Source organism: Bos mutus, chromosome 9 (assembly GCF_027580195.1).
Source record: "Bos mutus isolate GX-2022 chromosome 9, NWIPB_WYAK_1.1, whole genome shotgun sequence".
NCBI classification, from domain to species: Eukaryota; Metazoa; Chordata; class Mammalia; order Artiodactyla; family Bovidae; genus Bos; species Bos mutus.
This window is the reverse complement of record NC_091625.1, coordinates 41,807,488-41,820,817: the sequence shown is the minus strand read 5'-3', so window position 1 is coordinate 41,820,817 and position 13,330 is coordinate 41,807,488. Positions and strand designations below refer to the sequence as shown.

The 13,330-nt window shown below is 36.8% G+C and overlaps 1 protein-coding gene across 2 annotated transcripts in view; it reads left to right on the top strand.

The window, feature by feature from the left end:
* Window positions 1–13,330, top strand: part of AFG1L (AFG1 like ATPase) — a 203,917-nt gene that overhangs the window by 142,488 nt on the left and 48,099 nt on the right. For both annotated transcript variants that reach the window (XR_011465371.1, XM_070376507.1), the window contains exons 9-10: window positions 4,295–4,365; window positions 4,622–4,722. Coding sequence is in view for 1 of the 2 variants with exons in the window: in XM_070376507.1 (XP_070232608.1) it covers window positions 4,295–4,365; window positions 4,622–4,722 (172 nt within the window). In the remaining variant the exon portion in view is untranslated. The remainder of the gene's footprint in view (window positions 1–4,294; window positions 4,366–4,621; window positions 4,723–13,330) is intronic.

The following is a 13,330-nucleotide window of genomic DNA, read 5'->3' as shown; positions in this document are numbered from 1 at the left end:
TGTACCGGTTTCAGCTGGAGTGGAGGTGTTACAGGAGTCTGGCTGTCCAGATGAAAAGAGGGAATCTAAGGAACTGCCTTGGTGTTATTTTCAGGCAATGCTCTTGTTTCTAGCCTGACCCTCACCTGTGTCTTTGAGTGTATCTAGTAGTGCCAAACCTTTGGTGGTGGTGGTGGTGGCCAGGGGGGAGAGTAGGGGAGGCTGTTGTGAGAAATGAACTGCTTCATCTCGGCTCACCTCCTACCTTCTGATTTCTTAGTCTACTAAGGTCCTGCTCATTGAAAGCAACACGTCTTTCCTTCTTCCAGTCCTCCCTTATATTTCCTCAGGATATTCTTAGAATCCCACTTTCCCTCATCACTTGTTTTGAGGGGGGTAAATCACCCTCTTCTCTCCTAAAGGGAAGGGAGGGAAAAGGCTCTTATCACAAAAACGAGACACAAAAGCCATCGATTCCTGATCTTCTTTACCCTCCTTCTAAAGACACTATGGTGTGGGGAATAGAGGGGTGGTAGAGGTGCATAGGGCTGGTTATTCTCATGATTAAACCACAGGGGCAAGAGCCTGAATCTGATTATTGGTGGCTTATTGGTGGCTTATTGGTGGTTCTTTCTAGCAATTTGGCGGTACTTAGCACTTCTACCCAATCAACTTTGAGCCTTAATTACAATTCCAGGACAAGAGGGGAAAATTGCATGTAATGACCTATTGTATAAGTGGATCCAAATGTGCTTCAAATTCCCCATTGTTGGACATTTAGGTTCTTTGCACTTTAAAAAGAATTTATGTATTTAGTTTTGGCTGGGCTAGGTCTCCCTTTCTGTGTGTGGGCTTTCTTTAGTGTGATGAGTGGAGGCTGCTATTTGTTGCGGTGCTCAGGCTCCTCCCTTCGATGGCTTCTCTTGTTGTGGAGCACAGGCTCTGGGCTCACGGGCTTCTGTAGTTGCAGCACGTGGGTTCAGTAGTTTCGGCTCCTGGCTCTAGAGCGCAGGCTCAGCAGTTGTGTTGCGTGGGCTTAGTTGCTCCCCGGCATGTGGAATCTTTCTGGACCAAGGATCCAGCTCGTGTCCGCTGTGTTGGTGGGTGGACTGTTAGCCACTATACCACCGGGGAAGCCCTCTTTTATACTTTTTTTGATGCTAGCAGTGTCACAGTGAACATCCTTACAGTCATTAACCGTTACTATTTACACATGAGATTCCTATGAGTGGAATAGCGGGGTGATATAGTATGCATGTTTTTAATGCTTTTATTACATATTATCTGGTTGCCTTGAACTCTTGTACCAATTTTACTTCTGTGGTACATGAGAAGGTTCTTTTTCCCCTTACCTATGCTTGTTCCAGCTATTTTATCTTTTTCCTTATCTCTGCCAGTTTGTATAAAGGAATGGTCTCTCATGATTTTACATTGCATTTTTATCACTAGTAAGAATGAACCACTTCACATATGTGTTTTGCCCACTGAGCTATTTTTTTTAATGCCATTTGCCTGTTCAGGTCCTTTGACAGTTTTCCTATTGGAGTATTCAATTTTTCATATGTTAGAGCTTTTAATATATTGAAAATATTAAATATATGCCATAAATATTGCCACTGTGTTTCCCAGTTTAATGTGCCTATGTATTTTATTTATAATACTTTCCATTATACAAAAAATTTAAAATTTTATATATTCGGATCTTAGATAAAATGACCTATTTCTCTGAGTTTTGTTTTTCTCTTTAATAAATATGTGATAATAATACATACTGCATGGCAAGTGGGGATGGGATAGGTAAACTTACTGCTGCATAATAGCTGTTCAACAAATGATAGCTTTTTTTATTCCATGTGTGACACGTTGAAAATGTTCAGAATCATCCAAATTTACTAGAATTACAAAACATACTCAAGATGTTTAAACCAGATATATATGAACATGAATGTTAAGTAAAACTTTTAGGCTGGTAGAGACAGGTAACTTTAATTTTTCTTGTTACTTGTCTAATTTTTTATTCTTAAAAAAATTGATGAGTTCTGACTGATGCATCCTCTTAAGTAAGGAAATCTGAAGTCTGAATGGAATGTGAGACTAGTGTTTTCTTGTAAGTTATTGTTAAGGAATTATGAATATATTCATTTCTGATAATGATTTCTTTAATTACATGTTTATTTTATATTAGTATAGATACATCTGATAAAACCAAAACCACACACTAGCTCATCCTGCTGTTAAACAATACGAAGATAAGGTTTCTATCATCCAGAAAGTCAATAGAACTTACTCCCCGAGGTCAAGTGCAAGTTGGCCTTAGGTGGATAACAGTATGTTCAGTTGTGAGCTTACATAAATTGCTTTTATGAATATTATTTTTAGACTAATTTATAACAATAAAAATTTTTATTTTAGGTGTTGTAACTTCTGAGCAATCTTTTATAATACAATAGATTTCTTATACAATGCTGTTATAATAAAAATAATTTTATCATTTCACATATAATTTCACTATAAATGAAATCACTTATAATATATTTCACAGATGTGGCCTAACTAAAGTCTAGTGAGCCATATTTTAATATTATAGTATATTTGAGCACAGAATAAAAAAAATTACCACTGAGGAAGTTTATAAGAAATTGTTTACCAGATATGCTTTTAGAAACATAACTGTCTTCTATTTTGGTTATTTTTCCAAATTCATTTTTCCCTCTTTATTGGGTAACATGCCTAACATAAGGACAGGGTAGCTTACTGAAAGCCAGCAGATGTCCAGGGTTGTCGACATTGCTCTCTTCTTTATATATCCTTTTAGAAATATCTCCCTTCTCCATCAGTTGTGTGTGTATACACCACTATTGCAAAGTGGAGATGATACCAAATGAATCCCTGTGAACGATGTTGGCAAAGACATCTAAACATACAGGTTCTTGGTGTGGGCACTGACATTTATGTTGATTTGTAGGATTTCTTTGTACCTTCAAAATTATTTATTCTCTCTATAATCACTCTGTAGTGTCATTTTATTACCTTGATACAGCTCTATTCAATTATCATACAAGGCTTTATATAAGTCAAACAGCATTCCCCTGCAAAGCTAACCATTGCAAATGATGTTTTAAAGATCCTTGAGGTGGAGTGGTTACTACTTGAAATGTGACAGTTCCAAACTCTTCATAGTGACTGCGTGCTTTGTGGCATTCTAAAGACATTTCCTGTAGAACATTTGAAGAATTAGGTGCTTGTGTGTTAAATGCCTGCCACCTGACAATTATCTCAAGGAAGAAATTATTTTGGTTTAGTTTAAGCTTAATGTAAAGAAAAAATAATTTATGAGTTTTCAATAAGACTTTAAGACGGATTCCAGAACTGAGTTTAATTGCTTCCACACCTAGATAAGAGTGATTTGTGTGTCAAAATTAAGCATATTGGCAGGTCATCCTGTGTAAGTTTGTACATAGAGTCGAAGTAAACTTATATTTTCACTTGAAGTTTTTTTAATAGCATTTATTTCTTCTGCCAGTTATTTTAGTTTATTGACTGTTAATTTATCAACCCTTCTTTAAAAAAAAAAGTGAGAAGAAAAAAGGCCATAGTATTATCACATTTGTATATGTGGGTTTCCTAAACCATATGGTGATTTCTAATTAGAATACAAAGGATTCTTTGAGGAGACTAACTTCATAGTATCTGCAATGGTGGGCATCACAGAAGAAGAGAGTTTTCTTGGATTTCCAACAAGGACATTTTTGAGAGAAACTGTGTGGTCTGTAATTGTCCTTGTATTCGAAGTCTGATAAAGTTATTGATGTGCAGATCAAGTTGGTATTTTGAAGCTGGTAATTTAATTCTGGATGTTTGATCCTCTCAGTCAGTGGTTTGACTTGATTTTTTTAAAAGGCAGCTTCAATATTTAATTTCACATGTACCCTCTCAGTAGAGATTTCAAAGGATACTTTGCTGGATCCTTGACTGCCTTGTCTATTTGTTCTTGTTTTGCATGCAAGAGAGAGCCAGAAGCCTTTCTTCTCATTGTGTACACATAGTATTAATGGATTTACTCTGCCTGTATCGTCTCATTACTGGAAACAGCCAGAAGCACAGAAGTCTTTCAGTGTATGCAAATAAGGCAGAATCATCTACCTGAGAGTTAATATTCTCTGCTTTTAAGTGTATTCTAAATCTAATGTTTGTATTTAGAGCATAACATCCTGTTCTTTTTTTTATAGGCAAAAAGCTAAGCAGGCTCAGGCAGCTGTTTGATGTTGGCTTCAAGTGTTATTAATTTCATATTCTATTATTCTTTTCACTGTAGCACAAGTGAAGCTGATGTGGAGGCTGTCATGGATAAGTTGTTTGATGAGCTGGCTCAGAAACAAAATGATTGTACGTAAGTTAATTTCTCTTGAAAGAGAATACATTTAGAACACAATGCCCAATCTCCACTGACCAATTAATAAGTTCCATTGCTGTATATGGGTTGATGCCACGCTCAAGTGGCAGTCATTGTATCAGCATTTTGTCTAATTTATGTGTTGAATCATGTGCTATTATTCATCAAGCTATGCATTTCCTATCTGTAAGAGATGAATTTTATAGTAATTATCCAGACAAGATTGAGTCTTTGTTCATGTTCCCATAGTAACTAGACCAAGGATTCTAAAAGTGCAAGGCAGAGAGCTGCGGCTGAATAAAGCTTGTGGAACCGTTGCCGACTGCACATTTGAAGAGCTGTGTGAGAGAGTGAGTATCCAGACACGTTCAGACTCAGTGGCCTTTTCACATGTTAAAATACTTCATATTTTCCTCTGTGCCTGTTTCAAATTTTAAAATACAATTTACTGAGTCAGAACTGGTTTATTAGTCTCATTAAGAGAAATACTCATCTGTATATGCCCATGTGCTTTTTATAGATATTGGCAAAAATTTTACACTTAGAAGGGCTCTAACACAAAATTAGAAATACAGAGAGAGCTGTCAACTATAGCTGGAAGCAAAACTAAAATGGGCTTTAGGGATATTGTATAAAAGTCAAACGTAAGAAATTTTTTTTTTTTAAAAGATATGAGGTTACTATGTGGGGAAAGGAAGATGATGTAATACTACCATGATCCAGGAAGTATGATGTAAAAGAGTTTCCATTCCTTGTTCTCATGGATCCTCTGTTATTGTTACAATATCTGACCTATTTAGGTCAGGTTAAGGAAAGTGAATTTTTTTAACTATGACATCTATATTATATAACAGTATATCCAACAGAGAAAATATATATATACACACACAGTTTCATATAAATGAGAGAGACATTGATTGCAAATTAATTATAGATATGAATTCTTTCTTTTAAAAGCTCTGGGAATTCTCAGGACTCAATGAGTATTCAGTTGATTATAAATCTTAAGAAAAACAAAGTCAATTAAATATAACTTTAAGCATAAAACCTCATTGTCATGTATAATATATCATTCCAACTGGTCTTTCTGATTTATCTTGACTTTTAGGTAACTAAAAAGGAATTATTTTTCAGGGAGAAGAGAAAATATTTTTTATACCAACTAGCCATTTTATGGCTACTTTTCTTAAAACCTAGTAACTTCATTACTTCTAAATTTGTAATTTTCAACCCAGAGAGAAGAATCCAATCTACAGATGATATCACAGTAATAAAGCACTTCAAGACCCATAATGATTAGGATGAATTAGAATCCTCGGACAGGTTGATAATGTCAGTGTCTGGTTATGAAAGTCATTCTGGGTGATATGGACTGTTCATACTTCTATTGGGTCAATCTCATCAAGGTCCTGCTACTGCTACTGCTAAGTCACTTCAGTCGTGTCCAACTCTGTGCGACCCCATAGATGGCAGCCCACCAGGCTCTGCCATCCCTGGGATTCTCCAGGCAAGAACACTGGAGTGGGGTGCCATTTCCTTCTCCAATGATGAAAGTGAAAACTGAAAGCGAAGCTGCTCCGTTGTGTCTGACTCTCGACCCCAGGGACTGCAGCACCAGGCTCCTCCGTCCATGGGATTCTCTAGGCAAGAGTACTGGAGTGGGGTGCCATTGTCTTCTCTGGATCAAGGTCCTAATAACCTAATATCTTTAGGCATAATTTTATTAGGGTTTCCATTTAAGTTTTACTTACTTTGCCCAAGAAATAAACTTGGGAAAAATCTTATATATCTGAGAAGCTTACCCTACTTCCACAGAAGGGGACCTAGTGAGGAAAGGGAAGGACAGATCAATTGTGTCTTGGGGTAGTAGGGCAAAGGTAGGTCTCTTAGAGCAACTACTGAGTTTTTATCTCTTTTTTTCCTATGTGCTCATTATTTCAGGATACTTAGTACCAGGAAAAAGTCACTAATCAGGGACTAAAGTCTTCATAGTCTTTATGGGGGTCGTGAGGAAGAAGAGTGATTGGAACATTACCTTGAAAAACTGAGATAACACATAAAAATAATTATTTTTATCTTATTTGACAAAAATATGGATTATAATAGCAACCAGGAACTAAATTCCTAAAATAAACAATGAACAAATTACTATTTTTTTGGCATACCTTTTTTGACAAAATTTTAGGATGATAAAATAGTATATCCTATGTTTCATAATTTGGTTGTTTGAGTACATGGAAAGCCCTGTTTAATTCATGAATGTTTCAGTTACTTTCTTTTAAAGTTCATGTGGTGTCATTGTCCTTGTTGAGTTTTTTCTTTCTTCAAGTTGGCTAGATCTTCGTTTGTCAGTGACTTTGCTTGAATACATTTGCTTTATATCCATATTGTAATTGTGGGATACTTACTACATCAGACTGGATGACTGACATTGAATATTGACATGATAGGTTTGATTAAGCTAGTATTAAGCTGTGATGCAAGTTTGAGGAAGGATTATATTTTTTTTAATTGAAATATAACTGACCTACTAAAATATTAGTTTCCGGTGTACAACATAGTGATTTCAATACTGTTATACACTGCAAAATGACCACTGGAAAATGACCACTAGTAAGTCTAGGTAACACCTATTACCTTATATAGTTAAACATTTTTTTCTTGTGATGAGAATTTTTAAGATCTAGCAACTTTCAAATATGCAATATAATATTATTAATTATAATTCTCATGCTATACATTATATCCCTATGACTTATTTATTTTATAACTGAAAGTTTGTACCTTTTGACCTCTTTCACCCATTTCTTCCATTCCCCAAGCCCCATCCCTTGCAGCCACCAATCTGCTGTCAGTAGATATAAGCTTGTTTTCTTGTTTTGTTTTTGTATTTTTAGATTCCACATATAAGTGAGATCATGCAGTATTTGTCTTTCTCTCTCTGACTTACTTCATTTAGCATAATGCCCTCAAGGTCATTCCATGTTGTTGCAAATGGCAAGATTTCATTCTTTTTTATGGCCGAATAATATTTCAGTATGTAGGTATACCACATTTGCTTTCATTCATTGACTGGCACTTAGGTTGTTTCCATGTCTAGACTATTGTAAATAATGCTGCAGTGATTATGTGGTGCATATTATAATTTCAAGTTACTGTCTTTATTTTCTTCAGATAAATACTGAGAAGTAGAATTGCTGGATCATATGGTAGTTCTATTTTTAATTTCTCAAGGAACCTCCATAATGTTTTCCATAGTATCTGCACCAATTTACATTCCCACCAATAGTGTTCAAGGGCTCCTTTTTCTCTACATCCTCACCAACACTTATTTCTTGTCTTTTTTATGCTAGCCATTCCAACTGATATAAGGTGATATCTCACTGTGGATTTGAATTGTATTTTCCTGAGGATTAGTGACATTACACATCTCATGTATCTGATGGCCATCTATATTTTCTTTGGAAAAATACTGTTTAGATCATCTGCCCATTTTAAAATTGGATTTTTTTTTTTTTTGCTATTGGAGGAGTTCTTCATATATTTTGGATATTAACCCCTTATTAGATGTATGATTTGCAAATTTTCTTCCATTCAGTAGGTTGCCTTTTCATTTTGCTGATGGTTTCCTTTACCGTGCAGAAGTTCTTTAGTCTGATGTATTCCCACTTTCGGAGAAGGTGATGGCACCCCACTCCAGTACTCCTGCCTGCAAAATCCCATGGACGGAGGAGCCTGGTAGGCTGCAGTCCATGGGGTCGCTAAGAGTCGGACACGACTGAGCGACTTCACTTTCACTTTTCACTTTCATGCATTGGAGAAGGAAATGGCAACCCACTCCAGTGTTCTTGCTTGGAGAATCCCAGGGACGGTGGGGCCTGGTGGGCTGCTGTCTATGGGGTCGCACAGAGTCGGACACAACTGATACGACTTAGCAGCAGCAGCAGCATTCCCACTTTATTTTTGATTTTGTTGCTTTTGGTGCTAGATTTAGAAAACGTCACCAAGGCCTAGGTTAAGGAGTTTGCTGCTGCTGCTGCTAAGTCACTTCAGTCGTGTCTGACCCTGTGCGACCCCATAGATGGCAGCCCACCAGGCTACTCTGTCCCTGGGATTCTCCAGGCAAGAATACTGGAGTGGGTTGCTATTTCCTTCTCCAATGCATGTAAGTGAAAAGTGAAAGTGAAGTCGCTCAGTCATGTCCGACTCTTAGCGACCCCATGGACTGCAGCCCACCAGGCTCCTCCGTCCGTGGGATTTTCCAGGCAAGAGTACTGGAGTGGGGTGCCATTGCCTTCTCCGAAGGAGCTTACTGCCCATGTTTTCTTCTAAGAGGTTTATAGTTTCAGGTGTTATCTTCAATTTTTTAATCCATTTTGAGTTAATTTTTGTGTATGGGGTAAGATAGTGATCAAGTTTCATTCTTTTGCATGTGGCTGTCCATTTTTCACGTTTACTGAAGAGACTGTCCTTTCCCTATTGTATGTTCTTGGCTCCTTTGTCATTAATTAATTGACCATATACATGGATTTATTTCTGTGTTCTCTGTTCTGTTCCGTTAATCTATGTACTTAGTTTCATACAAATATTATACTGTTTTGGTTACTATAGCATTGTAATATAGTTTGAAATTGGGGAGCATGATGCCTATAGCCTAGAGAAATTCTCAAGATTTCTTTGGGTATTCAGGCTCTTCTTTGGTTCCACATAAATTTTTTGATTGTTTGTTCTATTTTTATGAAAAATACCATTGGAGTTTAGATAGGGATTGCATTGGATCTATAGCTTGCTTTGGGTAGTGTGGACATTTTAACAATATTAATTCTTCTGATCCATAAGCATGGACTATCCTTTCATTTATTTGTATCTTCTTTAATTTCTTTCATTAATCTCTTGTAGTTTTCAGCAAATAGGTCTTTCCTCTTCTTAGTTAAATTTATTTTCAAGTATTTTATTCTTTTTGATGCAATTATAAATCAGATTGTTTTCTTAATTTCTCTTCCTGATAGTTTGTTATTAATATATAGAAACATAACAAATTTTTGTATATGATTTTGTATCCCATGACTTTGCTGAATTCTTTTTATTAGTTCTAACAATTTTTTGGTGGAGTCTTTAGAGTGTTTGATATATAGCATGTCATCCGCAAACAGTGACAGTTTTATTTCTTCCCTTTCAATTTGGATGCCTTTTACTTCTTTTTCTTGCTTAATTGCTCTGGCTAGAACTTGCAGTACTATGTTGAGTGAAAGTTCTGAGAGTGGGCATCTTTGTCTTGTTCTTGATCTGAGAGGAAAAACTTTTTAACTTTTTGCCATAGAGTCTAATGTTAGCTATGGGCTTATTATATATGACCTTTACTATATTGAGGTACATTACCTCTGTATCCACTTTGTTGAAAATTTTTATCATTAATGGATGTTGAATTTTGTCCAAATGCTTTTACTGCATCTCTTGAGATCATTAAATGATTTATATCCTTCATTTTGTTAATTTAGTGTGTGTACATTGACTACTTTGTACATGTTAAACCATCCTTGCATAACTGGAATAAATCCCAATCCCATTTTAATATTGTCTGATCCTTTTAATGTACTCTTGAACTTGGTTTGCTAGTATTTTGTTCAAGATTTTTGCATCTATGTCCATCAGGGATATGCATGCTCAGTTGTGTCTAATTCTTTGTGACTGCATGGACTGTAGCCCACCAGGTTTCTCTGTCCATGTGATTATCCTGGCAAGGATACTGGAATGGGTTGGCATTCCTCCTCTAGGGGATCTTCCTAACCCAGGGATCAAACCTGTGTCTCCTGTATTGCAGGCGGATTCTGTACCACCCAGTCACCTGGGGAGCCATCAGGGGTATTGGCCTGTAATACCCCTTTTCTTGTGACATCTTTGTCTGGTTTTGGTTTCAGGATAATGCCAGCCTTGTTAAATGAATTTGGAACTGTTACCTCTTCTGTTGTTTAGAAAAGTTTGGAAAGTATTGGTATTACTTCTTCTTTTAATGCTGCATAAAATTCATCAGTGAAACTGTCTAGTTTTTGATTTGGGGAGGTTTTTGATTTTTGATTCAATTTCACTGCCAAATTTGCTATATATTTTTTCATGATTCAGTCTTGGTACATTGTATGCTTCTAGGAATTTATACATTTCTTCTACATTGTCAAATTTGTTGATGTATAATTGTTAATAAGAGTCTCTTTTTAATTTAATTTTTAAATTGAAGTATAGTTGATTTACAATGTTGTGCCAATCTCTGCTATATAGCAAAGTGACTCAAACACATATAGACATTTATTTTAAAAATATTCTTTTCCATTATGATTTATCACAGGATATTGAATATAGTTCCCTATGCTATGTAGTTTACATCTGCTAATCCTACACTCTCAGTCCTCCCCATCCCTCTCCCCTCCCCCTTGGAAACCGCAAGTCTGTTCTCTGTGCCTGTGAGTCATTTGTGGATATGTTTATTTGTGCCGTATTTTAGATTCCACATATAAGTAATATCATATGGTATCTGTCTTTCTCTTTCTGACTGACTTCACTTAGTGTGATAATCCCTGGTTGTATCCATATTGCTGCGAATGGCATTATTTTCCTGTTTTTTTTTATGGTTGAGTAGGAGAAGGCAATGGCACCCCACCCCAGTACTCTTGCCTGGAAAATCCCATGGACGGAGGAGCCTGGTGGGCTGCAGTCCATGAGGTCGCTAAGAGTTGGACACGACTGAGCAACTTTACTTTGACTTTTCACTTTCATGCATTGGAGAAGGAAATGGCAACCCACTCCAGTGTTCTTGCCTGAAGAATCCCAGGGACGGGGGAGCCTGGTGTGCTGCCGTCTATGGGGTTGCACAGAGTCAGACACGACTGAAGCAACTTAGCAGCAGCAGCAGTATTTCATTATATATAGGGACCACATCTTCTTTATCCATTCATCAGCCAGACATTTAGGTTGTCTCCATATTTTGGTTATTGTAAATAACACTGCTGTGTACACATAATAGTCCCTTTGATCCCTTGTATTTCTGTGGTATCAGTTGTAATATCTCTTCTTTAATTTCTGATTTTATTTATTTAAGTCCTCTGTTTTTCTCTTGGTGAATCTAGCTAAAGGTTTGTGAATTTTATGTTTTCAAAGAACCAGTTCCTAGTATTATTGATCTTGCTATTGTCTTTGTAGGCTCTATTTTATTTATTTCCATGCTGATCTTTGTTATTTCATGAAGGGCTACGTTTTAAAGTTTGTTTGTTAGTATTTTCTTGGTATGATGATTTTGCATTTCTTTGCAACCCTTAAAATCTATGTCAGTTCAGATATTGAATACCTTGCAGGAAGAGGACTCCTGTATCCCTCCCAGCTCCAAGCACAGTTCCTCAGATCTGAATGCCTGCAAGTTAACATCTGGTCTTTTGGTCTGTGGGATTCCCATTCTCTGCAAATCTACTGTTCAACACTATCCTGCCCAGAGAAACACTCTCAATTAGGAGACCCTATAGTACCTTCATAGTAATAGTAGCAAACGTTACCATGTACAGGCATCATTCTAAGTACTTTATATATATATATATTAATTAATTTAATACTTACAATAGGTAGGTACTACTATCCCAATTTATAGGTGGAGAAATTGAGGCACCAAGATATTAAGTTACTTTCCCAAGATCACATAGCTAGTCAGTGGCAGAGCCCAAGACTTGAACTCCTTGGTAGTTTTGGAGTCAGATTCTATGCTCTTAATCACTGCAGCATATCTGAAATACTGTTCTGGAAAAACTCTACATGAAATCTTTAATGTAATTCTGGTTCTACCATGAAGTACAATCAGGTACTTTGTGAATTGCCACATCTGAGCTAAACCTTAAGCCTTACGTAAAGCATGAAACTGGCTGGGGAGCAGATGGCCTCCAGTCTGAGAGACCTGCCTCTCTGTTAGAACCTTGGTGCAGAACTGTCCGACTCACATATCTTGGCATGTCCACTGGGAATGGGTCCAGCTACTGACCTCTCCATGCCCCTAAAGGCAACCTAGGCCCTTGTGCCTTCAGGATAGGGACCTCATGCCTTAGGCAGCCTCATTCCTTTATTCCTTAGTAAAAAATACCATTTTTTTCCTCCCAATCATGATATGAAAAAAGTTGGGAAGCCCTGCCTTGGAGAACTGTGGGCAGGTAAAAGAGAATATGTTTGAATGATCTTTGTTCCCTGTCACTCCCTCCACATTAAAGCTGTGGTAAAGGAAAGTGGAGCAAATTCATTTCTTCAGACATAACATGAACTTTAGGGTTTTCTTTCCTTTCCTTGACATAGTTACTTGGCTTAATCACCGGGTAATGGAGAAGTCAGAAATATCATTAGTTAAGTCAGAGGTTTTTGAAGTGTGGGTCTTAGAAGTCTAGGGGCTGGAGATACTTTCAAAGGTCCTAGAGGTCAAAACTCTCTCTAATAATACTGGGATACTGTTTGCCTTTTCCATTGTGGTGACATTTGCAGTAATAGAGCAAAAGCAGTGGTGGGTAAAACTGCTGGTGCTTTAGCATGAATCCAGGCAGTGGCACCAAACAATGTTATCATTGCCCATGGACTTACAGTTCCACTCTAAAATGTCCTTGAAGAAGCAGTAAAAATGATTAATATTGTTCAATCTCAACCGTTGAGAACATGGTCATGAAGGAAGAATATCTAAAGTTCCTCTGCTGTATTCCAAATATGAGGGTTGTCTTTAGTAAAAGCATTTGTGCAGTTGTTTGACTTGTTAGCTAAACTACCTACTTTTTTCATGGAACACCATTTTCACTTGGAAGGATAAGTGATAGACTATGGTTATTCAGGTTTGGCAGACATTTTCTCACAGTGTTTAACAGACATTTTCTTGAAAATGAATAAAGAAAAAGTTCACTTCTTTCACTTTAAGAAAGCAACTACCAGTATTTGTTGCCAATGATAAAA